Source organism: Salvelinus fontinalis, chromosome 1 (genome assembly GCF_029448725.1).
Source record: "Salvelinus fontinalis isolate EN_2023a chromosome 1, ASM2944872v1, whole genome shotgun sequence".
Taxonomy (NCBI): domain Eukaryota; kingdom Metazoa; phylum Chordata; class Actinopteri; order Salmoniformes; family Salmonidae; genus Salvelinus; species Salvelinus fontinalis.
The window spans coordinates 53,891,998-53,919,064 of record NC_074665.1 but is presented as its reverse complement, the minus strand read 5'-3'; the positions used below and the strand labels follow the sequence as shown (position 1 = coordinate 53,919,064).

General features: G+C 42.2%; 1 protein-coding gene across 3 annotated transcripts; it reads right to left on the bottom strand.

Moving 5' to 3' along the window:
* Positions 1 to 45: 45 nt before the first annotated feature.
* LOC129857746 (zinc finger protein Pegasus-like) lies at positions 46 to 13,686 on the bottom strand. Of its 3 annotated transcripts, none has more exons than XM_055926273.1 (4): positions 13,269 to 13,686; positions 5,571 to 5,739; positions 2,378 to 2,551; positions 46 to 2,175 (listed from the first exon to the last, which is right to left on the bottom strand). In XM_055926273.1, exons 2-4 carry the CDS (start codon positions 5,701 to 5,703, stop codon positions 1,205 to 1,207), a joined length of 1,278 nt encoding a protein of 425 aa, XP_055782248.1. In that variant the 5' UTR covers positions 5,704 to 5,739; positions 13,269 to 13,686; the 3' UTR covers positions 46 to 1,204. The 3 variants fall into 3 exon arrangements, with proteins under 3 accessions (XP_055782248.1, XP_055782267.1, XP_055782258.1); XM_055926292.1 differs by lacking the exon at positions 13,269 to 13,686 and adding an exon at positions 9,855 to 13,262; XM_055926283.1 differs by lacking the exon at positions 13,269 to 13,686 and having other exon boundaries at positions 5,571 to 9,848.
* Between the last annotated feature and the right edge of the window lie 13,381 nt (positions 13,687 to 27,067).

Here is a 27,067-nt window from a genome sequence, read left to right as displayed (position 1 = left end):
TCATAGATACCAAGAAAAAGGACAAAGGACAGTTGAGACAAAGAATAGATATGTTAGAAAACACTTTACTTAGAAATGTGTTAATATTACTCTCACATAAAACAATTTGTCATCCAAGGTGACATAATGATCGCCAAAACGCTTCAACATTCACCTGCTCTATCAAGATACAACACATTAAACAAACTCCCGTACAAGTTTTTCCCCCCCTTTACGTTACCCCTCTAGGACATGCAATTAGTCCTAGAAACAGTAACTATGTTCTCCACAAATGTTGCTATGCAGACAACAGTATCCAATACAAAACAACCCTGCTAAGGCAGTAATCTTCACTTCAGTATAATTTCAACTTCATTGACAACACCTAACTGACTGGGAAATGTAGATTACAATACTCGATAAATATCTAAGAAAGCACAGATCCCTAATATGCAATGCCTTGATTATAGAAGGACAGAAGAAATCCAAAGGCATGGCATGTATGCTAAAACATGGCATCTCTGGTGCTACTTGGCAATTCTGGACTGAACAGGATTGACAAAAGATATGGTGGTAATGCTTTGACAGTAGAGGTATTGGATCTCACAATGAAGTATTCCATTTAAATGTCAGAATATAACATGATGTATAAGGTTCTGCTTTATTTTCCACAACACCCAATAGCTGATGGTTAAGGAAGGGCACTGTTTACAAATCCATCACACGACAACATAACACCCTCATCTACAGAAAACGAACAGAAACAAATAAAGACGTCAAATGTACAGGTTAAGTGGTCGTGAATATGGTAGGCACTGTGGGAGGCATGATGGTGCCGTCTTCGCACTCTGAAATGGTTTAGTGGGTTACGGTTAAAGCCGATAAAAGAGCACTCGTAAAATGTTAGCATCATCTAGAACTACAGTATGTTTGTAAGGCTGAAAACAGTGTTCATGTTAAAAACCCACATAAGGAATGTTTAACGATCAAACCGGTCAAGTGAGTTGTACCTCTAAACCACTCCATCCCTAAACATTACATACACATGGGCAAGGTCAAATGTTATTTTCTTTCCTGTAAAATCAAATTCACTATACAGAATTTGCAACGGCTACATCATGTCCAATTTCAGAAAGATCAACAGTAATAAATAAAAATCACCATTATGGAATTAAATAAACACCTTCAATCATCTCCAGTCCTTCGTCACTGACCCGGCGACAAGTCACTGCTTATGCTGCCCCCTGGCAAAATGACAAGCAAAGTCATACTTGCTCCTGCACTTGTGGCCACAGATGTTGCACTGGAAGGGGTTCTCATAGCCGTGGCAGCCCATGTGGATGGTGTACAGGATGTTGTCAGGGAAGTAGATGTCACAGTGCTGGCAGTGGTGCAGCATCTGGGGGTCTTGATGCAGCGAGGGAAGGCCCGGGACTGGTGTGCTGGGCTGGCTGTTGGTGATGCTGGGGGTACTGGTGCGCCCGCTGTGCTCGCTGCAGGGACCTGCCCCAGGGCTGCAGTTGCTGTGTGGTGGGGGCCTGGGCTCTGGGGTGATGGGGGAGGAGGAGGCAGCATGGGCAGTACTGGCTGACACAGCAGCAGAAGCCGTGGCTGGGAGAGGCTGCTGGATGACGAAGGGCTTCTCATCCACACAGGACTCTGCACCTGGAGATATGGGAGGCTGTTGGGTCTGGTCCTCAGCTTCAGAGGGCAGGTTGGCCAGTTGACCGGCCAGGGTGGAGAGCTGGTTGAGGGGGTTTTCCATGACCAGGTTGTGGTGGTGATGGTGGTGATTGTCCCTGGAGCTTCCATCTCCACCAGCACCCTGGTCGTCGTAGGTCTCCTGGCGCAGGTGGGGCAGTTCGTGGGAGTAGTCGTCCAGGTGCTCAGCCTTGTGCATCACCATGGAGGGGGGGCTGAAGTTGATGAGGAGCCGGCGACCATAGCCCAGGCTGCTCTTCTTCTGCAGGACGCTCAACATCTTCTTGTGGGAGAGAGAAGAGCGAGCACCTTTCATGGGTAAGAGCTTGTGGCGGCGGCGGCGGTGGTGTGAAAGGTTGCTGCGGTCGCTGCAGCGGAAGGAGCACAGCTCACACTTGTAAGGCTTTTCTCCTGTGTGGGAGCGCATGTGGGCCTCTAGGTGGCGCTCATAAGCAGAGGCAAAAGGACACAGGTGACATCTGTGGGGTTTCTCTCCTGTTTGATCAGAGGAAAGAGGAAGAATAAAGTCTTAGGAGGACATTTTAAATGTCATGTTTTTTGCTTTTCGTCTGATAACTAACTAGGCCTAATGAAAATAAAAGGGTGAAAGCTTTGTATAAGAGAAAATGCTCAGCGAGTGATTTAGCCCTACATCTGGTAGCATCTGCATGGTGTTATCTGTCCTATTCAAGCTCACCTGTGTGAATGCGGATATGTTCAATGAGTCGTGCTGTGCCTCTGGTAGCATAGTTACAGTAACGGCACTTGAGTTTGCCATCATATGTTCTCTCGAAGCCATCCACCAGCATCCCTGAGCCGTCATCAAGGGACATATCTGCTGAGGGGTGGTCTAATCCATTCTGACTGCAGTCTGCACAGGTACAGGAATAATCACAACACAGGTTCAAGAGACATTCCTATATTTGTATTTATTATGGATCCCCATTTGCTGCTGCCAAGGCAGCTCTTCCTTGGGCCCAGCAAAATTAAGGCAGGTATATATTTATTAAAACACTACAATACATTCACAACAGATTTCACAACATATTAAGTGTGTGCCCTCAGGCCCCTACTCTACTAACACATATCTACAACACAAAATCCATATGTATGTGTGTGTATTGTGCGTATGTTATTGTGTGTTAGTATGCATGTGTCTGTGCCTATGTTTGTGTTTCTTCACAGTCCTCGCTGTTCCAGAAGGTGTATTTTTATCTGTTTTTTTACATCACATTTTACTGCTTGCATGAGTTACTTGATGTGGAATAGAGTACCATGTAGTCATGGCTCTATGTAGTACTCTGCGCCTCCCAAAGTCTGTTCTGGACTTGAGGACTGTGAAGAGACTTCTGGTGGCATGTCTTGTGGGGTATGCATGGGTGCCCGAGCTGTGTGCCAGTAGTTCAAAACAGACAGCTTGGTGCATTCAACATGTCAATACCTCTCACGAATATAATTAGTGACGAAGTCAATCTCTCCTCCACTTTTAGCCAGGAGAGATTGACATGCATATTATTAATGTTACCTCTCTGTCTACATCAAGTGCCAGCCGTGCTGCCCTGTTCTGAAACAATTGCAATTTTCCTAAGTCTCTCTTTGTGGCACCTGACCAGACGACAGAACAGTTGTCCAGGTGCGACAAAACTAGGGCCTGTAGGACCTGCCTTGTTGATAGTGCTGTTAAGAATGCAGAGCAGCACTTTATTATGGACAGACTTCTCCCTATCCTAGCTATTGTTGTATCAATACGTTTTGATGACAGTTTACAATCCAGGGTTACTCTAAGCAGTTTAGTCACCTCAACTTGCTCAATTTCCACATTATTCATTACACAATTTAGTTGAGGTTTAGGGTTTAGTGAATGATTTGTCCCAAATACAATGCTTTTATTTAGGACTAACTTATTCCTTGCCACCCATTCTGAAATTAACTGTAGCTATATGTTAACTGTTGCAGTCACTGTAGTAGCTGACATGTATAGTGTTGAGTCATCCGCATACATAGACACACTGGCTTTACTCAAAGCCAGTAGCATGTCATTAGTAAAGATTGAAAAGAGTAAGGGGCCTAGACAGCTGCCCTGGGGAATTCCGGATTCTACCTGGATTTTGTTGGAGGCTTCCATTAAAAGAACACCCTCTTTGTTCTGCTAGACAGGTAACTCTTTATCCACAATATAGGGGGTGTAAAGCCAAAACACATACGTTTTGCCAGCAGCAGACTTTGATCAATGTGGCTTTTGACATTATCGAAGCTCCCCCAAACTTTTTATCATCAATTTCTCTGAGCCAATCAGTCATTTGTGTAAGTGCTGTGCATGTTGAATGTCCTTCCCTATAAGCGTGCTGAAAGTCTGTTGTCAATTTGTTTACTGTAAAATAGTATTGTATCTGGTCAAAACACACATTTTTCCAAAAGTTTACTAAGGTTTGGTAACAGGCTGATTGGTTGGCTATTTGAGCCAGTAAAGGGGGCTTTACTATTCTTAGGTAGGGAAATAACTTTTGCTTCCCTCCAGGTCTGAGGGCACACACTTTCTAGTAGGCTTAAATTGAAGATTAGAAAAATAATTACACTCCACTCGCATTAATGGATTTTAGAATGATAACAGAATCATGCATGAAACAGTCTGGATAAAACTGTTTGAATCAGATAGTTTACTCAGAGGACAAGGGCAATAGTCAGTTGACAGTCAACTGGTGGTCAGTGTTGATGCCATAGTAAGGCCTACCTGTAGCCCAATATTAGACCTCTGATTCATTATTTAATTGAGATGAGGTCTAAGGGCATTCCATAGCGACTGCCTTCGAGAGAACTCATAGTCAAATGGCTGTACCTGCTTAACAGCATGTGTCCAGCATCCGAAGCTACTGATTGGAGTGCACCATTTGCGTCGCCAAGCAGTGAACAATAAACTATTAAATATGGAAATGTTATTTTGTTCTCACTTTGCACACACACACACATTTCCTCTGCTTCTGGTCTGGGGTTGCCAGACAATCAGACTGTGATACCTCTGGTTCACAGTCTGAGATTAACGCCATACATTTCCTCTCACAAGCTCTACAAACCAGAACGTTAAAAAAAGTATATTTGAACTTACTTTACCGGTGGTTTGTGCAGTTGGTTCTTTTGCAGGTAGGAATGTGAGACAATATATCAACAGGAAAGTATAATTAAATACGTTTTTCAAAGCGCTGGCAGTTCTTTCAGATTTTCATCACCTGAAGCACACGCAGAACCACATAAACACGCGCACAAGCTCGCCAAGTAGGCATGCACCTCGTACATGTATTTTCTTCTTGCGCGCATGCATCAGGTGATAGAAATCTCAATGCACTACCAGCACTTTGAAAAGTTCAATTACACATTCCTGTGGATATATTGTCTCACATTCCTACCTGCAAAAAGGACCAACCACATGGACAACTGGTAAAGTAAGTTGAAAAATTATTTCATTTCAACATTCTGGCTTGTAGAGGTCGTGAAAGGAAACTTTCCTGATGCAAACGCAAATTTCTGCCCAACGTACAATTCAACATGGGGTCTTCAAGCTACGTCTAGGGCAGCATTGTGCCCATATTGCAAGGCGGATTAGCTAAACAAACAGGAGTGAAAGACAGACAAGTGAGAACACAACATGGAATCCATGTTTGGTTTTGATTTGGAGGGGGTAGTAGCATCTAACAATTGGATTGAAATGATTTCCTGGACACCGCTCTGCAATGCAAACGACGATCTCCTAATCAGAACAGTCTACCAATTACGGATATAGTTTAGGAAGTGGGAAAAGTGTAGCAAACAGGAACGGTCGGCAAATAACTTGCAAGGTGGGTAAACGTTAAAACTAGACCTGAGTTTCCCTCAGGTCTAAACTGGGCTAGGCTTACCTGCTGGTAAGTCGTCCATCTCTTTGACTCCACTGACGGAGCCCGAGATCATGTTCACATGTTGAGTCTGCTGGCTGAGATACTCTTGGAAGTCTTTGACAAAGTCCAACGTCTCTGGCTTTTCCTCGCCCATTGGAAGGTAGAGACGCTTTCAGGTGCAATAAATCAACTGTATCCATAACAGCACATGATGATGACAGTGTCAATAGGCAGACAGATAGGCGAAAAACAACAACACATTGACATAACTTGTGATTTTGGAACGCAGAGTTAATTTCTGCCTATGCTGCCCTTCAGGTCCGAAACTTTTTGACAAGACATGGATCACCTTAGAGAACACTGCTACTCCAGTTGCTCTCTCTTCATCTGACTAGTTCTCTCTCATAGTCCAAAAGCATCTGGTCGTTGGAGTGGTGGCACAAGGCTACTCATTTCTCCTAACTGGAGATTCTCTCTCCTTTCCCTCACCTGTCCATTTCCTCATTTTAATTCAATGCGGTTACTGTCACTTGTCCACTCAAGCTTGTCATCTATCGCCCACCAGGTGCCCTCGGTGAGTTCCTCAAAGAGCTTGACACCTCGATAAATGAATTTCCTGACGACGGCTCTTTGGTCCACCACCTCAAGCTCAACAAGATGGAGTTGCTCTTCCTCCGGGGAAGGCATGCCTGCTCAAAGACCTCTCCATCACATTTGACAACTCCACAGTGCCACCCTCCCAGAGTGCAAAGAACCTTGTCGTGACCCTGGACAACACTGTGTCGTTCTCTGCAAACATCAAATTAGTGACTCGCTCCTGCAGGTTCATGCTGTACAACATCTGTAGAGTACGGCCCTACCTCACACAGGAAGCTGTGCAGGTCCTAATCCAAGCACTTGTCATCTCCCGTCTGGACTATTGCAACTCGCGTTTGGCTGGGCTCCCCGCTTGTGCCATCAAACCCCTGCAACTTTTCCAGAATGTTGCAGCTTGCCTGGTTTTCAAGCTTCTCATGTCCTCTCATGTCACCCCACTCCTCCGCACACTCCACTGGCTTCCAGTCGAAGCTCGCATCCACTACAAGACCATGATGCTTGCCTACGGAGCAGCAAGAGGAACTGCCCCTCCCTACCTTCAGGCTATGCTCAAACCCTACACCACAACCCGAGCACTCCGTTCTACCACTTCTAGTCTCTTGGCCCTCCCTGGAGGGCAGCTCCTGCTCATCCCAGTTCAAGCTCTTCTCTGTCCTGGCTCCCCAATGGTGGAACCAGCTTCCCCCTGAAGTATGGTTGGGCGATATATAATGAATTAGAATGTATGATTTTGCGCAATATTCCAAATGTCTGTAATCGCAAGAATTTAGATTTTGTTATTTTTCGTTGTTTTGAGCATTTATGTCTGCTTGTTTTCATGTTGTATTATTGGTCTCATCTCTTTTGCTCTTCTATGCTGTGTGAACCTTCCCATTACACCAGAGATCTGTATACAACAAGATTGTAACTTTAAAAGTTGTGGGGCTTGCTAAAGCTCTTTTGTATTTTTGTGGTAGTGAAATAAGTTTAAAAAGTTGAATTTCAATTATATTATTTTAATAGTGAAATCCTTTTAAATTCCCATTGATAGTCAGTAGTAGTGGTCAGTAGTTGTGGTCAAAAGTTGTGTGGATATGGTCAGTAGTTAGATGTGTGGTCAGTAGTTGTATGGTCAGATGTGTGGTTGTGGTCTGTAGATGTGTGGCTGTGTTCACTAGATGTGGTCAGAAGTTGTGTGGTTGTTGTCAGTAGTTGTGGTAAGCAGCTTTGTGATTGTGGTCAGAAGTTGTGTGGTTGTGGTCACTAGATGTGGTCAGAAGCTGTGTGGTTCTGTGTGTCAGTAGATGAGGTCAGTAGTTGATGTCAGCAGTTGTGTGGTCGATGTCAGCAGTTGTGTGGTCGATGTCAGCAGTTGTGTGGTCGATGTCAGCAGTTGTGTGGTCGATGTCAGCAGTTGTGTCCAGAAGGTGTGTGGTTGTGGTCAGAAGCTGTGTGGTTGTGGTCAGAAGCTGTGTGGTTGTGGTCAGAAGCTGTGTGGTTGTGGTCACTAGATGTGGTCAGCAGTTGTGTGGTTGCGGTAAGTTGTGGTCACTAGATTAGTGGTCAGTAGTTGTGTGGTTGTGGTCAGAAGATGTGTGGCTGTGGTCAGAAGTTGTGTGGCTGTGGTCACTAGATGTCATCAGCAGTAGTGTGGTTGCGGTAAAAAGTTGTGTGGTTGTGGTCACTGCATGTGGTCAGAGGTTGTGGTCAGTAGATGTGGTTAGCAGTTGTATGGTTGCTGTCCGAATTTGTGTGGTTGTGGTCAATAGATGTGGTAAGCCATTGTGTGGTTGTGGTCAGCAGTTGTGTAGTTTGTGGTCAGCAGTTTTGTGGTTTGTCGTCAGTAGATGAGAGGTCAGCAGTTGTGTGGTTATGCTCAGAAGTTGTGTGGTTGTGGTCAGCAGTTGAGTGATCAGTAGTTGTGTGGTTGTAGTCACTAGATGAGTGGTCAGAAGTTGTGTGGCTGTGATCACTAGGTGTCGTCAGCAGAAGTGTAGTTGCGGTAAAAAGTTGTGTGATTGTGGTCACTACATGTGGTCAAAGTTGTGTGATTGTGGTCAGAAGTTGTGTGGTTGTGGTCAGTAGTTGTGTGGTTGTGGTCAGAACATATGTCATTTTGCTATGTTTTTAGGGAAGAATGTTGTTTGCATCCATGAGCTAGCTAGCTTTTTTTTATGACCAGCACTGTAGGTACGCGAGACAACTTTACCAGCATCATAGCATAGGTATCGATGAACCGTTGTGACATGAAATACGAGTGAGTGTAATCAATGTTTAATAACTACATAAAAAATTTGAGTTATTGTGACGTGCAGTCATATTCAGGTCCTGATTGGTCAACAAGCCTATTAAAACACGTCAAATAGTGTTATTTGATGTGTATCCTTTTTGACACTCAAAGACCCAAACGCCGTTCCATAGTATGACGTCAGCATGCCACTTTTAGTCACTCTAAAAACTCAGCGGTAACTTTCTATTGGTAGAAACTATTCCTAATCTGCTCATTCCAATCAGAGGGGTACAGCCCAACCTTATTTTAAGAGACAGGAAAACTAGCATTGCGAGGCAACACTGCTGCCTTTTGGCTAAAGAAAGTGTGAGAAACATGCTAACGTACAGTAAGTTTGTGCTTTAATATTAACTAAATACTGCAATCTGGCCCACAAAATGGCTTCGCTAGATTCTTGATAGAGTTATTAGACAAAGCAAAGAAAGTAAACTTTAAAACATGATGTAGTTTTATTGGAATTTCCAGCCCTTGTTGGTAAATAATTAATCTGCTAGTTTCTGACAAGATTTACTGCAGCTAGAAAGAGTGCAGTTGATGGGTTACTAAAACAGCTCTATTTACAGATTGGTAGATGCTATTCCTGATCCGTTTTCGGATTTGACAAGCAGAAAATTAGGGGAAGTTGGAAGAAAATGTGGTAATGGAGCTGTACAGTAAGTTCCGTAGTGAATATTTTGGTTCCGCAAACAGATATGAATAGTAGAGAAGTAGACGAAGACTCCATACGCTCTAACGTTTTGGGGTAGCAGTCAAAACGGCAGTTGTTTGCAAAAAGATTTTAGCAAGAGTGAAACCTCTTGCTTCCCCTCTTTCTCTATGGTTTACACCAAGCCCTCCCCTGCCTCTTAAACCAACAAAGTTGAGAGATCAGATCTTTCTCTCTGACGAGCGGTTTCAACATTGTATTTGCGTTTGTGAAGTTTGTTTCAAAAGAGTCGGTCATATGGACACCAAAACACATTGAGACATTATTTTACTAGAATAGAGGAAAAGTTTACATTCCTAACAATACCCTTTAATGTCTCAACTACTCAAATATGTGCGCAGAGCATACACCACTAAAAGAAGAGTATTAATTAACATTGATTCGCTCAGTTTGTCATGTGCACCATTGTGGTACTGCTAGCAGCATTTTAGCCAAAGACTGTTATAGTAGCCACCATCGGGCATAGCAGCTGTCTAGACTGTATTTTATCAAATGTGCAATAAACATAAAACACAATTATATACCGTAATTGCTGGACTATTAAGCGCACCTGAATATAAGCCGTACCCACTGATTTAAAAAAAAATAATGTATTTTGTACATAAATAAACCGCACACGTCTATAAGCCGCAAGTGCCTACCGGTACATTGAAACCCATGAACTTTACACAGCCTTTAAACGAAACACGGCTTGTAACAAAAATAAAAAAAATAGCAGTAAACAGTAGCCTACCAAGAAAGTCAAACTTCATTGCGGTGGCGATTGTTTTGGCTTTCAGTCGGATCTGCTCAGTTGAAACACCTCGGCCGTCTGCTCTCTGTGTGTTGACCCATTCTTCAAGCTCATTTTCTAGTTCGGGCCATCTGCTTTTCTTCTCTGAAAGCTTTTGTTGTCTTTTTGCACTGAGTCACTTCCTCACGCTTTCCAACGTCTTATCATCGACTCATTAAGGCCAAGCTCCCGTGCAGCAGCTCTATTTCCTTTACCAACAGCCAGATCAATCGCCTTCAACTTGAAAGCTGCATCATATGCATTTCTCCGTGTCTTTGCCATGATGAGGGTGACAAAATGGCTACCGTAATCAGAATGATGGGAAGTTTGAGCGCGCTCGATTTACGTCACATTATGTGACGGTGCTCAGTTTTTTGGCGGCGTGAATCTTGTGAAAAAAATATATATATCATAATCATTGTATAAACCGCGAGGTTCATAGCGTGGGAAAAAAGTAGCGGCTTATAGTCCGGAAATTACGGTAAGGAATTGTCAACATGTTCTAGAAAAAAGGTTTTCAATATCTTAAAGTGGCCAGGCTAACATGCTTTTCAAACAGAAGGGTGTGTTCATAACAATTCAACTGTTCAACCTTGTTAGCTCTGCAAATAGATCTAAATTGGCTAAACTTGAAATATAAAGATTAGCTGTCTAATCAATAGCACGTGGGCTTGACAGATTGTTAGTGAGACCTTTGAGACCACCCTAGTCAGACTTCTCTGCTACCACACTCCAAGTCGAGGTTCAAAAGGCTTCTTAACATCTTCTACCCCCAAGCCCTAAGACTCCTGAACAGCTAATCAAAGGGCTACCCAGACTCCTCTTTTACACTGCTGCTACTCTCTGTTTATAATCTATGCATAGTCACTTAACTCTACCTACATGTACAGTCATGGCCAAAAGTTGAGAATGACAAATGACATTTTCAAAGTCTGCTGCCTCAGTTTGTATGATGGCAATTTGCATATACTCCAGAATGTTATAAAGAGTGATCAGATGAATTGCAATTAATTGCAAAGTCCCTCTTTGACATGGAAATGAACTGAATCCCCGAAAAACATTTCCAATGCATTTCAGCCCTGTCACAAAAGGACCAGCTGACATCATGTCAGTGATTCTCTCGTTAACACAGGTGTGAGTGTTGAGGAGGACAAAGGCTGGAGATCACTCTGTCATGCTGATTGAGTTCGAATAACAGACTGGAAGCTTCAAAAGGAGGGTGGTGCTTGGAATCATTGTTCTTCCTCTGTCAATCATGGTTACCTGCAAGGAAACACGTGCCGTCATCATTGCTTTGCACAAAAAGGATATTGACTGCACCCAAATCAACCATTTATCGGATCATCAAGAACTTCAAGGAGAGCGGTTCAATTGTTGTGAAGAAGGCTTCAGGGCGCCCAAGAAAGTCCAGCAAGCGCCAGGACCGTCTGGGCACCACCAGTACAGAGCTTGCTCAGGAATGTCAGCAGGCAGGTGTGAGTGCATCTGCACGCACAGTGAGGCGAAGTCTTTTGGAGGATGGCCTGGTGTCAAGAAGGGCAGAAAAGAAGCCACTTCTCTCCAGAAAAAACATTAGGAACAGACGGATATTCTGCAAAAGGTACAGGGATTGGACTGCTGAGGACTGGGGTAAAGTCATTTTCTCTGAATCCCCTTTCCAATTGTTTGGGGCATCTGGAAAAAGCTTCAGTCCTGTGTCATGCCAACAGTAAAGCATCCTGAGACCATTCATGTATGGGGTTGCTTCTCAGCCAAGGGAGTGGCTCACTCACAATTTTGCCTAAGAACACAGCCATGAATAAAGAATGGTACCAACACAATCCTCCGAGAGCAACTTCTCCCAACCATCCAGGAACAGTTTGGTGATGAACAATGCCTTTCCAGCATGATGGAGCACCTTGCCATAAGGCAAAAGTGATAACTAAGTGGCTCGAGGAACAAAACATGAATATTTTGGGTCCAGGGCCAGGAAACTCCCCAGACCTTAATCCCATTGAGAACTTGTGGTCAATCCTCAAGAGGTGGGTGGACAAACAAAACCCCACAAATTCTGACAAACTCCAAGCATTGATTATGCAAGAATGGGCTGAGATCAGTCAGGATGTGAGCCAGAAGCTAATTGACAGCATGCCAGGGCGGATTGCAGAGGTCTTGAAAAAGAAGGGTCAACACTGCAAATATTGACTCTTTGCATCAACTTCATGTAATTGTCAATAAAAGCCTTTGACACGTACGAAATCCTTTTAATTATACTTCAGTATTCCATAGTAACATCTTACAAAAATATCTAAAGACGCTGAAGTAGCAAACTTTGTGGAATTTAATATTTGTGTCATTCTCAAAACTTTTGACCATGACTGTACATATTACCTCAACTAACCTGTACCTGTAGCCCCTGTATATAGCCTCCCTTGTTATTTTACTGCTGCTGTTTAATTATTTGTTACTTTTATATTTTCTACTTATCTATTCTTTATTTAACTTTTTTTCCCCTTAAAGCATGGTTGATTAAGGGCATGTAAGTAGTATTCGGCGCATGTGACAAACAAAATGTGATTTGCTCTAACCCGCCTAGTGGTTAGATGTCTGCTACAAGATGTCTCCTAATGCCTGCTACAAGAAGTTGAATGTGCATTATGCATGGTTATACTTGAATTTGTAACAAAACATGTCATTTTCATAGACAGACTTGAATGCCAGATCAGTGATTATTGCAACAAAAAAATTGCAGGTTAAACTATTTTGACAATTTAATTATTAATGGTTTTATGGTTGTGAATTACATTTAGCCTGGGTATAACTTCACAAGCCCTAATTTCATTAGATTATTGCTGACTGTTTGAAATGCAGTATCCGACCTTTAATTGTACAATACTAATTTTGAGAATTTAAAAAAAATGAAAATCTAGATATACATCGTGAAGTAAAACAATAAATAATTCGAGATATGATTTTTAGGCCATATCGCCCAGCCCTACCCTGAAACTAGGACAGCAGTGTCCCTGCCCATCTTCCGAAAGCACCAGAAAACCTCTTCAAAGAGTATTTTAAATAATCAACCTCCTCACTTCGAACCTCCCGTCCAAAAAAACATTTCCTGAACCAACACTTGCACTTAACTTCCCCTCCCTTCTTGCTCTGTACTTACCATGCCTGTGATTGTCCCACCTACCAGTAGCTAAGTATCTTAAGATGAATGCAATAACTGTAAGTAAGTCTGCTAAATGACAAAAAAAATTGCTAAATGTAAACTTTAGCAGTTCCTTTTAGCTAGCCAATGTCATCGACAGAACATCGATTCCACCATTGATTGCTGGAACACTCAGCTGGCCAGGTAACCAAGGAGCTAGCTTACTAGCTAGCGAATCAACTTACCTTTACAAAATGTCAACAGATTGTTAGCAAGTATTAATATGTCTCTAGCCAGCTAGTGAAAGACAGACGATTTTTCGTGGCAAACTCAGTAATTGACCGGTGACGACAAGTGTCCAAGTGACTGATCAGATCCGTTGAAATAGCGTTCATGTTGTTGCTGCTAACTTCAGGTTAGCCAGCTGGCTACTGTCTTTCGATCTAAACAACTGTTCCGTTTACATAGGCATCACTCAACTACAGCTGCATCGAGTTCCTATGGCGAATAGCTAGGCGTGCTACAGAATCAGTCGGTATCTAATCACATACATGTGCAATATAGAGCTAGCTAGCTAGCGACGTTATCTGAATCAAAACAATGAAGCAATTTGTGGAGGTGAGAGTTCACCCAGTGCACCCGCGAAATTCGTCCCGCCTCAGGTGCAATAATTGCGCGAAGAACAGTTCCTAGGAAATAACTGCTGTAGTAGCTCACATACTGTGTACCTCAGTGGTTGTAGCCCACCAACGAGACTGAGTTTTAAAACTCTGTGGTAGTACAGCAGGGTGAGTTTAATTATTTGTCAAGATCTTATTAAGTACAAGCAGACTGCACTAATCAACTAGATAGTACATACATCTTTCCAAACTTTGTTTTGCTGTCAGTGCCAAATAATAGTCACCTGTAATTAACCCAATTTTGATAGGCTTAACATTGCATTCTGCCGCATTCATTGCATTAGTATTTAATTGAATAGTGGAAACTGTTGCCTTAATTTGTCAGTGACCACTACATATAAAATGTTGACTATTTTGTACCCATAACATTAGGTGATTAAACCGCTCATACTTCCAAACATAGACCTTTAATTACAAGGCGCTACATTTGAGCAACAGCAATTACATTGCTTTAAATAGCTAGATTGACTCATTTATGTTTCATCACTATCAATAATTGAACAGTTAAGACATTTGGAGAAGATCATATTTCCCCATTTGTGTCAAGTTGTAGGAAAACCATTGAGAAGCATTGAGAAGAGGGTGATAAACTACCGGTTTGAGTGAGGCCATTGTATCCTTTTCAATGCCACATTGCCTTGTGATGTTACAAGAGCAGTACAGCAAGTCATGTACACGGTCTAACAGCGAGGCATGGTGGCATGAACTCTACATTGCAACAAGAGCTACATGACCACTGTAGTGTGGTGTGTGTGTCCTCCACCAACTTTGTCTCACACTCCACCAAGGAACTGTTCAAGTTGAACCAAGGACCACAGAATAAAATCTTTACAATGAAATCTGATGTCTGACTCTAGCAGCACTATCATTAGCAGATTTAGAAATACAGTGGATGAGAACATCCAGTCACAGTTCAATTATTGTTTTTATTCCAGTTCAGTTTCTGTACACTAGATGGTGTATTTTGTCCATAAATGAGCAGTGTCCAGCATGCATCCATCCACTCATTACATAAACATGAACACAAGGTTATAACTTGAAATAAACTTCCACTATAAAAAATGGTGAAGGCAATTGTTGATATCAGGTATATTAAGATTCAAAATGTCTACATGATAGGTCTGCTAATAGACCTGCACAGGGTTTCACTGCCAAGATAACAAGGCTTTTCCATGTCAGCTGAAAATAGCAGTCCCAGGGGACTAGGGGCTGGGGCCTAAGGCAGACATGACAGTCCAGCTCACTGGATTAAACTACGGCCCAGAGAGCAGTCAATAACATCACCTTCTAATAGCTTGTCGACACTAATGTTATTTTATTGCAATTTAATTATGCTCAGGTTTCCAATGGGGGCAGATGCCTTTAAATCATTTACACACACTGACAATAATTTGTCAGTTGGAAAAGATAAAGCACATTTTTGTGTGTTTAAGGGGTTTCATTTGTTCAGGCCTAAATATTTTTGTTTTTGCACTGTCATTTGTAAGCCTTCCACATGGATTGTTTTTGCAGATAGGCCTTATTGAAAGAAGACCCGACAGCATAGTTAGTTGGCTGGCAGCACTTAAGTTGGACAACAGACTTAGTAGTGTGATCAAAAATTATGTTTTTTATTTTACAGTCAGTGTTGTAGGCCCACAGTGCAAAAGTGAAGAAAATATTTATAAATACACAGTCCAGTAATTCAAGTCAAAATAAATGGTCATTTCAAAAAGGTTTTCTAGTTGACAAGAAGACAGTACAAAAAGGATCCAAAATTGTATTTGTCATGTGCCAAATACAACAGGTGTAGACTTTACTGTGAAATGCTTACTTACGAGCCCTTTCCCAACAATGCACAGTTAAAAAGTAAGAAAGATTTACCAAATAAAACAAGGAAATAGTAACACAATAAACTAACAATAACAAAGCTAGATACAAGGAGTACCAGTACCAAATCAATGTGCAGGGGTTGAGGTAATATGCAGTTGAAGTTGGAAGTTTACATACACTTAGGTTGGAGTCATTAAATGTTGTTTTTCAGCCACTCCACAAATTTCTTGATAACAAACTATAGTTTTAGCAAGTCGGTTAGGACATCTACTTTGTGCATGACACAAGTAAATTTTCCAACGATTGTGTACAGACAGATTATTTCAGTTATAATTCACTGTATCGCAATTCCAGTGGGTCAGAAGTTTACATACACTAAGCTGACTGTGCCTTTAAACAGCTTGGAAAATTCCAGAAAATGATGTCATGGCTTTAGAAGCTTCTGATAGGCTAATTGACATCTTTTGAGTCAATTGGAGGTGTACCTGTGGATGTATTTCAAGGCCTACCTTCAAACTCAGTGCCTGTTTGCTTGACATCATGGGAAAATCAAAAGAAATCATCCAAGACCTCAGAAAAAAAATTGTAGACCTCCACAAGTCTGGTTCATCCTTTGGGAGCAATTTACAAACGCCTGAAGGTACCACGTTCATCTGTACAAACAATAGTATGCAAGGAAGGAGACGCGTTCTGTCTCCTAGAGATGAACGTACTTTGGTGTGAAAAGTGCAAATCAATCCCAGAACAACAGCAAAGGACCTTGTGAAGATGCTGGAGGAAACAGGTACAAAAGTATCTATATCCACAGTAAAACAAGTCCTATATCGACATAACCTGAAAGGCCGCTCAGCAAGGAAGAAGCCACTGCTCCAAAACCGCCATTAAAAAAGCCAGACTACGGTTTGCAACTGCATATGTGGACAAAGATTGTACTTTTTGGAGAATTGTCCTCTGGTCTGATGAAACAAAAATAGAACTGTTTGGCCATAATGACCATCGTTATGTTTGGAGGAAAAAGGGGGATGCTTGCAAGCCGAAGAACACCATCCCAACCGTGAAGCACGGGGGTGGCAGCATCATGTTGTGGGGGTACTTTGCTGCAGGAGGGACTGGTGCACTTCACAAAATAGATGGCATCATAAGGAGGAAAATGATGTGTATATATTGAAGCAACATCACAAGACATCAATCAGGAAGTTAAAGCTTGGTCGCAAATGGGTCTTCCAAATGAACAATGACCCCAAGCATACTTCCAAAGTTGTGGCAAAATGGCTTAAGGACAACAAAGTCAAGGTATTGGAGTGTCCATCACAAAGCCCTGACCTCAATCCTATAGAGAATTTGTGGGCAGAACTGTAAAAGAAACGTTTGACCCAAGTTAAACATTTTAAAGGCAATGCTACCAAATACTAATTGAGTGTATGTAAACTTCTGACCCACTGGGAATGTCATGAAAGAAATAAAAGCTGAAAGAAATTCTCATTCTCTCTACTATTATTTTGACATTTCACATTCTTAAAATAAAGTGGTGATCCTAACTGACCTAAAACAGGGAATTGTTACCAGGATTAAATGTCAGGAATTGTGAAAAACTGAGTTTAAATGTATTTGGCTAAGGTGTATGTAAACTTCCGACTTCAACTGTATGTAGGGAAGGGTAAAAGTGACTAGACAATCAGGATAGGTAATAAACAGAGTAGCAGTAGTGTGTGTGACGAGTATGAAATTGTGTACTGTATATGTGTGAGTGTGTGTACAGTATGTGTGTGGCATCAATATGCATGTGAGTGTGTGGGTAGAGTCTAGTGAGTGTGCATAGAGCCAGTGCAGGAGAGTCATTGCAAAAGAAGGGTGTCAATGCAAATAGTCAGGGTAGCCATTTGATTTAACTGTTCAGCAGTCTCATGGCTTGGTGGTAGAAGCTGTTCAGGAGCCTTTTAATTCCCAGACTTGGCACTCTGGTACCGGTTGCCGTGCGGTAGCAGAGAGAACAGTCTATGGCTTGGGTGGCTGGAGTCTTTGACAACTTTTAGAGCCTTCCTCTGACAACGCCTGGTATAGAGGTCCTGGATGGCAGGGAGCTCGGCCCCAGTGATGTACTAGGTCGTACACAGTACCACCTCTAACGCCTTACGGTCGGATGCCAAGCAGTTGCCATACCAACCGGTGATGCAGCCAGTCAAGATGCTCTCAATGGTCCAGCTGTATAACTTTTCGAGGATTTGAGGGCCCGTGCCAAATATTTTCAGCCTCCTGAGGGGGAAGAGGCGTTGTCGTGCCCTTTTCACGACTGTGTTGTTGTGTTTGGACCATGATTGGTCCTTAGTGATGTGGACACTGAGGAACTTTGAGCTCTCGACCCGCTCTACTACAGCCCCGTCGATGTGAATGGGGGCATGCTCGGCCCTCCGTTTCCTGTAGTCCACGACCAGCTCCTTTTCCTTGCTGATGTTGATGGAGAGGTTGTTCTCCTGGCCCCACACTGTCATTTCATCGTCATCGGTGATCAGGCTACCACTGTCGTGTTGTCTGCAAACTTAATGATGGTGTTGGAGTCATGCGTGGCTACGCAGTCGTGGGTGAGCAGGGAGTACAGGAGGGGACAAAGAACGCACCCCTGAGGGGCCCCCATGTTGAGGCTCAGCGTGGCTGATGTGTTGTTGCATACCCTCACCACCTGGGGGCAGCCCATCAGGAATTCCAGGATCCAGTTGCAGAGGGAGGTGTTCAGTCCTTAGTGATGCTTAGTGATGAGTTTGGAGGGTGCTATAGTGTTGAATGCTGAGCGGTAGATAATGAACAGCATTCTCACATAGGTGTTCCTTTTGTCCAGGTGGGAAAGGGCAGTGTGGAGTGCAATAGAGATTGCATCACTACAGATCTGTTGGGGTGGTATGCGAATTGGAGTGGGTCCAGGATGTCTGGGATGATGGTGTTGATGTGAGCCATGACCAGCCTTTTAAAGCATTTCATGGCTACAGATGTGAGTGATACGAAATGATAGTCATTTAGATAAGTTACCTTGGTGTTCTTGGACACAGGGACTATGGTGGTGTGCTTGAAACATGTAGGTAGAGACTGGGTCAGGGAGATGTTGAAAATATCAGTGAAGACACTTGCCAGCTGATCTGTGCATGCTCTGAGTACGCGTACTGCTAATGTGTCTGTCCCTGCGGCCTTGTGAATGTTAACCTGTTTAAAGGTCTTACTCACATCGGCTATGGAGAGCGTGATCACACAGTCATCCGGAACAACTGGGGCTCTCATGCATGGTTCAGTGTTGCTTGCCTTGAAGCGTGCATAGATGGCATTTAGCTCGAGGCTGGGTGCAAGCCCTGCCACATCCGACGAGCGTCAGAGCCGGTGTAGTAGGATTTTGCTTACTTGTTAATTGCTAGGCTACTTACTGTAGCAACCTAATGGATAGGGCAAAATGCTTAAACACTGCAAAAACTGCAACAACAAAAAACAGACAACTTAGTCTATACTCATACTATTATTAGGTAGGCCTAGGTAATAATATACTAATACCTGAGAGCTAAATCAACAGCATGTTTTTTATAGGCCTACACAACCAGCGTTTTCGACTAACATGAGCAAATGGCCTGAAACAGTAGTCCGATAGGATATAGTCTACCAATGACTTGGTGGATCCGCACATGAAACAAAAATACACCTCAGAATGAGATAGGTCTACAATAACTATTTATTTTAAATAAAAAAATAATGGTAATTGGATTTTAATTTGTACAAAAGACTAAACGTAATACTATGTTACCGACATTTCAGAATGGATTAAAGGGAAACTACACAATTTTTCAACTTCATATTTATCATCTCCATCACCACCCCAACGTCAATAAAAATACAGAGGAAGATAAGTGTTTCCAATGACGTCATCGATGTGCATCGTGTGATTTTGACCAATTGTGAGTAGGTATTGCCTACTAATTGCCTACAATTTGTCTACTAAATTGGTTGGTAATATCATTGGAAACACATATTTCTCTATCTTTTTTTACTACAAAACATAGAAATGTGCCATTTTCACATACTGAATGTTGATGTTGGAGTGGTGCTGGAGATTATGAATATGAAGTTGAAAAATGTTAACCTAAAAAATTTGAGTGCATTACACAGGTAAAGTAGTGCATGAGACAGGTACATGCTCTCGAGACGAACACACAGACTCTAAAATTGGTAAATTGAGGAGGAAATGTTATAAACTGAACCGTGTTTTTTTGTAAAAATAAACTATTTAATGACTTGTTCTAAGTCATCCAATTTAAAGAAGCACTAGACACATTGACACAAGCTACAAATGCAAGCTCTTATCTGAACATGAATAAATAGGCAACTTAAATTATACGTGACATGGGCAGGATAACAATCAATAAACTACAAGGAATGCGTTATAGCAGTATTTCTACAATGAGTGCAAGCACTTTCATAAACCTATTCCTGAAAATTAAAATAATAAGTGTATTCTGGACTAGTTTCCAGAAATGGTCACCTTCATGCCCAGTTTGCGGACTGGTAGGCAGGCTATACTGAGGCCCACTAGGCCTAGCACTGCACATGGCCTACTAAAGTTATTCACAGTGAGAATGATTAGCCAAATTCATGTTCATTTCAAATGAATGATGTGTCCACTATGATGTAGTGTAGGCTGTATAGTAAAGGTCATTGTGTATTAATGAGATTTAGAGCAGGTCTACACTGAAGCCTAGGTTGACATTTACAGCCATTAATACTTAGGCCAGGCACTTTGGAAAAGTAACATTGGAAAACTAAATGGGGATAACTTCATATGCTCCAGGAACACTTATAGTTTATTGAATGAACTGTATGCCGACAACCGATAATGTAGCTTATAGCATTGTGTGCCAGGCCACTGCTACTCATTAGTTGATTAGGTAAATGAGCAACTTTAACAACACGATTTGTTTTAACATGCTAATTGACATAGTTTAGTGTTTTATAAAGCACTATAGTGATAGAAGTTTGCAAAAAAAAAACAAGATTCAAAATCAGTCAATTTTGTCAAATTATGTCAAATTGTGTTTCTGTGTTTGAATTTCACTACTGTCTGTCACATATAGGCAGGGTGAAACAGGCCTAGGGACAACACCTGCCTTTGAGGAGGTTGAAGAGTTATCCACTTGCCCTAATTCACATTTAAAAGGGCTGGATGAAAAGACTTCCTTCTCTTCACAACGGCCCGATTTATGTTCTGTTTGTGGTTTTATAGAACATGAAACAAGTAATTCCCTCCTCCTGAAATAAATTGGGATTTAATTTGAGAAGGCCCCTAAGCAGTTTTCTAAGACTTCAGTCATATGTTGGGCTCTTGTAAAAGCTGCATTGGACATTAGCCTCAAAGAAAGGCTTTTTAATCCATGACAAGTGCAGCCATAGTAACGATAGCCAGAGCCGTCACTATGGCAGAAAGGTGAAAGGGGACTTTGACGGGATTTATTCTTTTAGTAGCGAGACTATGCCTTTCTTGAGATCCCTCGCTCTGCGTGGAACATTTGAAAAAGGCTGAAGAGATGGGGAATAGGATAAAGGAGGTATATATTAAGCTTTTCTTTTCCTTCACCACTTAATTTCCTTGCAGCCGTGCCTCGCGCCACTGTAATTAATGTAATTGCCGCCTTTAATGAGAATGTTATTATCTGGATCACACTTTACATTGGCAAACAAGGCTGGCCCTCCCTCCACCCCGCTTCTTTTTTTAACGCAATGAGACACCCCCCAATTATACAGGGAACAAAACAAGTGGCCTTTCACAAAGCTACTGTGAAGCCCCCGATTGGTAAGGTTTGGAGCAGTCTATATCTGCACAAAGGAAGGATTAGATTCAATATAAGCACATCAAAACCCCCATTTCCTTCAATAATTTCCTTGATTATAGAGAGTTCTCTCACCACAGTCCTTACTAAATTGTCTTTTCTCCAAAGACAAACTTTCATCTTCTAATAGATGTAGCAACTCAGTGGACAGACAGAAATCTTATTGACCAAGGCTGCCAAGGCTTTGGGAGGGGTAATGAGCAAAAAGAGAAATGTGACACTTCTATGACAGTGAAAGGGCTTATTTTTGTCTCATCCAAACACACAGCAATTTATCCTTTATAAAATATTATGTATCATGTAATCCTGAGACTTCATATTTCTGCTCACAACAGGAATTGTTGAAACAACTTTAAACCTATAATACCCATCACAGACACAGCGACACAGACGCATGTTAAACAGACATTTTAAAATAGTGGTGAACAGCGTGGATGTGACTTTATGAGGCGACGCACGATAAAGCCCCCGTCACCTTAAGTCTGAAGTCGGAATGTTCCTGTGACTGCCTTATTACCGCATTTAAGGCCCCACTAGAAGAATCTACTCTTCACCCGTGATAGCCCAGTTCGGCTCTGTCTGATTTTTCACAGGACTGAAATATTGAAAACAATCAAATAGACTGTCACCAGTGACAAATTGTACAGTTACTCTTGGAAGACTCTCATTCTTTAAATATATTCAAAGCCATTTCTTCTTTATAGGCAGGTGATTATTCAATGATAAGTTCGTAATCAATTCATTTGACTATTGGGCTTTGGTGAGGACGGAGCCTCAGAGAACCACGACTGGCCACATCTATTCTTTTGGATATCCTATTACTTGTGATGTTGTTTGGGACTGACTGATGTGCTGGTGCCTGACCACATGACTCTTAAAAGGTTTCTAACATCAGATACAGGTTCCCATCCGGATCCAGACAAGTCAGAGAAAGAATTGGACAATATTTTGGACTGAAGTGGCATTTTAGCAGTATTTATTTGAGAGCCTGACTACCAAAGCCACGGGCCACAAATAAAGAAGATGGTATAATAGCTTTTGACTGGCCAGCTCGCTCCTGACGTTAAATGAAGTGTCCAGTTGTGAGTTATCGTGGCCAAACGTCATTTGTACAGCCTGAAAAGTGGGGGCATTTTTCTAGCTTGTCACTCTGTGGCTATAGCTCATTGTCCTGAATGATGCCTCTGAATGCACAGTTGCCCTAATACGAGCATTTCACTCGCACCGCAAGAAGGGTTGTAACGGATAAGCCTGTCCATAGGAGGATAATAAAGTGTATCCACTGGCACATCCTTAAACACTAATGCTCTGCTGGTTTCTGGTCACATATGAAGCAGCAGCTTGCAACATGTTGGCTACACTGCTCAAAACAAAAGGAGGCTGATGTTCTACCTTTGGATTAAATGGATTCATCGCACAAATCCTAGTTTCTTGCTCATATATAATGGGAAAAGTCTGTTTCACTGATAAATTAAGATTTAAAAAATGGGTGTACCTTGATTTTTAGAGTTTGATATATTGTTGTGTTACTTCAGGGAAATAATAATTTGGAAGTAACATGAAACAGGTTACCATTATGGTTAGTATAGCCTGCAATGTATGTCCTATTCACTTACCCTCCTGGTAGAAGATAACTACACTTTAAATTAACAGTTTTGTGGGGAACACTAAATGGTTTGAGTGGAGTGGTCATTGAGTCAGGCTAGGTAAAGAAAGAGTAGTCTGAATTAGACAGTGTTCCTAATGTGAGGGAAGTTGTAGATTAATGAGGGCTCTGCCCTTTGAGTGTATTGATCAAAGCCAATCTTGACTGGAAACAATTTCCCATGCTCCCCTGCTGGTTTCTGTTCTATTCTATCCAATGACTCATGAAGTTTGCCCAAGGGCCTTATCCTGTAGACGCTGTCAGGCTGTGATTTTTGAAACATCACCTTTCCATATAAAAACCATCAACATTCATATAGGCCCTGCAGTTTTTTACATACCAACCACGTAACCCGGAATAATTAGCTCTAACACTATGCCCAAGCCCCTGCCCTAGTCCCAGACTCAGCCCTGTCCAAGCCACAGCCCTAGTACCAGCCTCATCCCCAGTCCAGACTGCTGCAGGCATCGTTAGTCAGGCAATGATGGGAGCGGCCCGGCCTAATAGGAGGCTTGACTGACCCCTGACCTCTGATCGATCCCCTGGCTATGTCCAGCTGGGCCTCCCCAAAGCCAGTGAGCTGGAGAGATGTTTAAAAGCTAACTCTCCTGCCCCTATCTGCTCCCCTACGCACTCATTAATTACGTAATTTACCTGTGACAGTGACAAACCTGCTACGCCACACCACAATTTATTATGGTCACTGTATAAACACATGAAATACAGACCAAACCCTGAGCAAGTGTGTGTGAGGGCGCATTCAGATTCATCACGTATAGGATAGTGAGTATGGATGCATCCTCTATAGGGGAGTGTATAGACTGCTTTGTCTGGCCCTATCGTCAAGCCATGACTGAGGATCTTTATGTTTTATATGTTTGTGCTGTCAGTTTTTTTCTCATATGGACACGAATGAAACCCAACAAAGTTTTTCAATGATACATTCATAAAACACCAAATATCCTGTCAAAGTGACAAGTTTAACATTTTGGTCACTGGAATATGAAAGTCATCTTAAATATATCCCAGTGTTTCCTAAGCATGTAATCTTTGTATCTTAAATGTGCACCATCATTTCCTGTTCCCCATTGTATAAACGCCTCTCTGTTGTCCTACTCTTATTTTTGTTTTTTCTAGTCGCTGTATTTCTCTGTATCATTTTCCTGTTTCTCTTCCTTTACTAGTCAGTTGTTTCTTCATTTCACATTATTTTTCTTCATAACCTTTCCCTCTTTTCTGACCTCTCTCTATTGACCATCCTCCTGTCTTCTTTGTGCCTTCTCAAAATACCCCCTTTTTACTTTCTTTTTCTTATTGCCTTCATCCTACCCTTCCTTCATCCCCCTCTCTCACTACTTTCTCACTCTATCTATCCTGTGGCTCCTGTCCTGCTCCCATGGTCTTAAGTGTCCTTTTCATCCCTCCCTTACCTTCTTCCTACTGCAACCTCCATCTATCTGTCTCCCTCTCCATAGCTCTCCCCCACAGCAGCATTTCAATGCCAACTCAATCGAGAGGAGTGACCCATAGACATAAAGAAATGGCTTTAAGGCTTTCGAAATCAACCGAATCTGCTGCAGGTCGCACTGGGGGAAAATAAGCGGGAAATGTAAGTAAGCACAAAATAGTTTTTCATTAATAATCCAAATGACAACAGGCTTCTCTAATGGTGTCGGGGGTTGTAAAATAATGTTACAAATGTTTTCGCTATTAAAGTGAAATGGAAAGCCAAATATATAACACTGCTGGCAGAAAAGTTGCGTTCTGGGGCCTGGGAATGGATTCCGCTCTGGCATGGGGAGATTGAGGACACAGTTAGGTGCTAGTGATGGTGATGGTGGTGGGAGGGAGAGAGAAGTTAACGTTACAGTCAAGGTCTTTCCAGGGGGGAAAGACGTACAAAATCAATTGGTCAATAACTGCCCCCATTTTCCTAAGTGTGTGCAGGGAGGCAGGGTGTCATCTGTTCTTCTTGTGCAATGCTTATTTGAACTTGTGTTTTTACAAATAATCAATGCTCCATTTTGACTGGTTAATAGACAGGCCAATAATAGCACACCTACTCAGAGAGAAGAAAGGGAAAAGAAATGAGAGAGGAAGTGAAAGGCACACAAACAACAGAAAATTGACAAGCACCAGGATGTATGGTTTTCGCCCCCACACTACTTGGAGCCTAAAACAGACAGCATCTTTTTCCTTCTCATGAAGTTAATCAGTTTTTATAGTGCCTTTTCCCAAAGATTATTTTTTTATATTAATGAACTGAGAGAGGGCGGGACAGTTACGCTGGAGCCTACAACGTTCAATTGTCCTTACTGTGCGCGTGGGTGTGTGTGTGGTTGGTCGATTTATGGTTCTTCTGAGACAGAATAGTTATTTCTAACAATTAAATGGTTAATTTCCCCCGCTGCCCTGAGCACTTTGTGATGGATCTCTATACCAGGTAGTGTCAGAGGAAGGTCCAAAAACTTGTCAAAGACTCTAGCCACCCAAGCCATAGATTGTTCTCTCTGCTAATGTACGGCAAGCGGTACCAATGCACCAAGTCTGGAACCAGCAGAACCCTGAACAGCTTCTACCCCCAAGCCATAAGACTTCTAAACAAGGCCGCTAAATAGCTAATCAAATGGCTACCCGGACTACCTGCATTGACACTTTTCTTGCAATAACTCTCTTGCACTGACTCTATGTGCACACACTGGACTCTACACAGTCACTCACACATACTTACCCAGACAACCCAAAACACACACACACACACACACACACACACACACACACACACACACACACACACACACACACACACACACACACACACACACACACACACACACACACACACACACACACACACACACACACACACACATAACATGCACACACAGGCATACTGATGCCAAACGCACACACACACACACACACACACACACACACACACACACACACACACACACACACACACACACACACACACACATAACATGCACACACAGGCATACTGACGCCAAACACACACACACACACACACACACACACACACACACACACACACACACACACACACACACACACACACACACACACTCAGTACATATCCTGTTGCCTAGTCACATTACCCCTACTTATGTGTACAGTACATAGTTCCCTAAATTACCTCGTACCTACTAGAGGTCGACTGACTATGATTTTTCAACGCCGATACCAATACCGATTATTGGAGGACCAAAAAAGGCGATACCGATTAATCGGCCAATTTCTTTTACATTTTTTTTATTTTTAATTTGTAATTATGACACTTACAACAATAATGAATTAACACTTTTATTTTAACTTAATATAATACATCAATAAAATCAATTTAGCCTCAAATAAATAATGAAACATGTTCAATTTGGTTTAAATAATGCAAAAACAAAGTGTTGGAGAAGAAAGTAAAAGTGCAATATGTGCCATGTAAAAAAGCTAACGTTTAAGTTCCTTGCTCAGAACATGAGAACATATGAAAGCTGGTGGTTCCTTTTAACATGAGTCTTCAATATTCCCATGTAAGAAGTTTTAGATGTAGTTATTTAGGAATTATAGGACTACTATCTATACCATTTGTATTTCATATACCTTTGACTATTGGATGTTCTTATAGGCACTTTACTATTGCCAGTGTAACAGTATAGCTTTCGTCCCTCTCCTCGCCCCTACCTGGGCTCGAACCAGGAACACATCGACAACAGCCACCCTCGAAGCATCTTTACCCATCGCTCCACAAAATCTGCAGCCCTTGCAGAGCAAGGGGAACAACTACTTCAAGGTATCAGAGCGAGTGACGTCACCGATTGAAACGCTATTAGCGCGCATCCCGCTAACTAGCTAACCATTTCACATCGGTTACAACAGCCTAAGCGTCAAGCTCAATGCTTGAAGCACAGCGAAGAGCTGCTGGCAAACGCAGGAAAGTGCTGTTTGAATGAATGCTTACGAGCCTGCTGCTGCCTACCACCGCTCAGTCAGACTGCTCTATCAAATCATAGACTTAATTATAACATAATAACACA

What these genes read in the sequence shown, in the direction of transcription:
- LOC129857746 (XM_055926273.1), bottom strand. Translation starts at nt 5,703, where the DNA reads ATGGGCGAGGAAAAGCCAGAGACGTTGGACTTTGTCAAAGACTTCCAA. An exon ending in GATGGACGACTTACCAGCAG is followed by an intron (nt 2,552 to 5,570) that starts GTAAGCCTAGCC and finishes GTACCTGTGCAG; the next exon opens with ACTGCAGTCAGAATGGATTA. An exon ending in ACATATCCGCATTCACACAG is followed by an intron (nt 2,176 to 2,377) that starts GTGAGCTTGAAT and finishes CTGATCAAACAG; the next exon opens with GAGAGAAACCCCACAGATGT.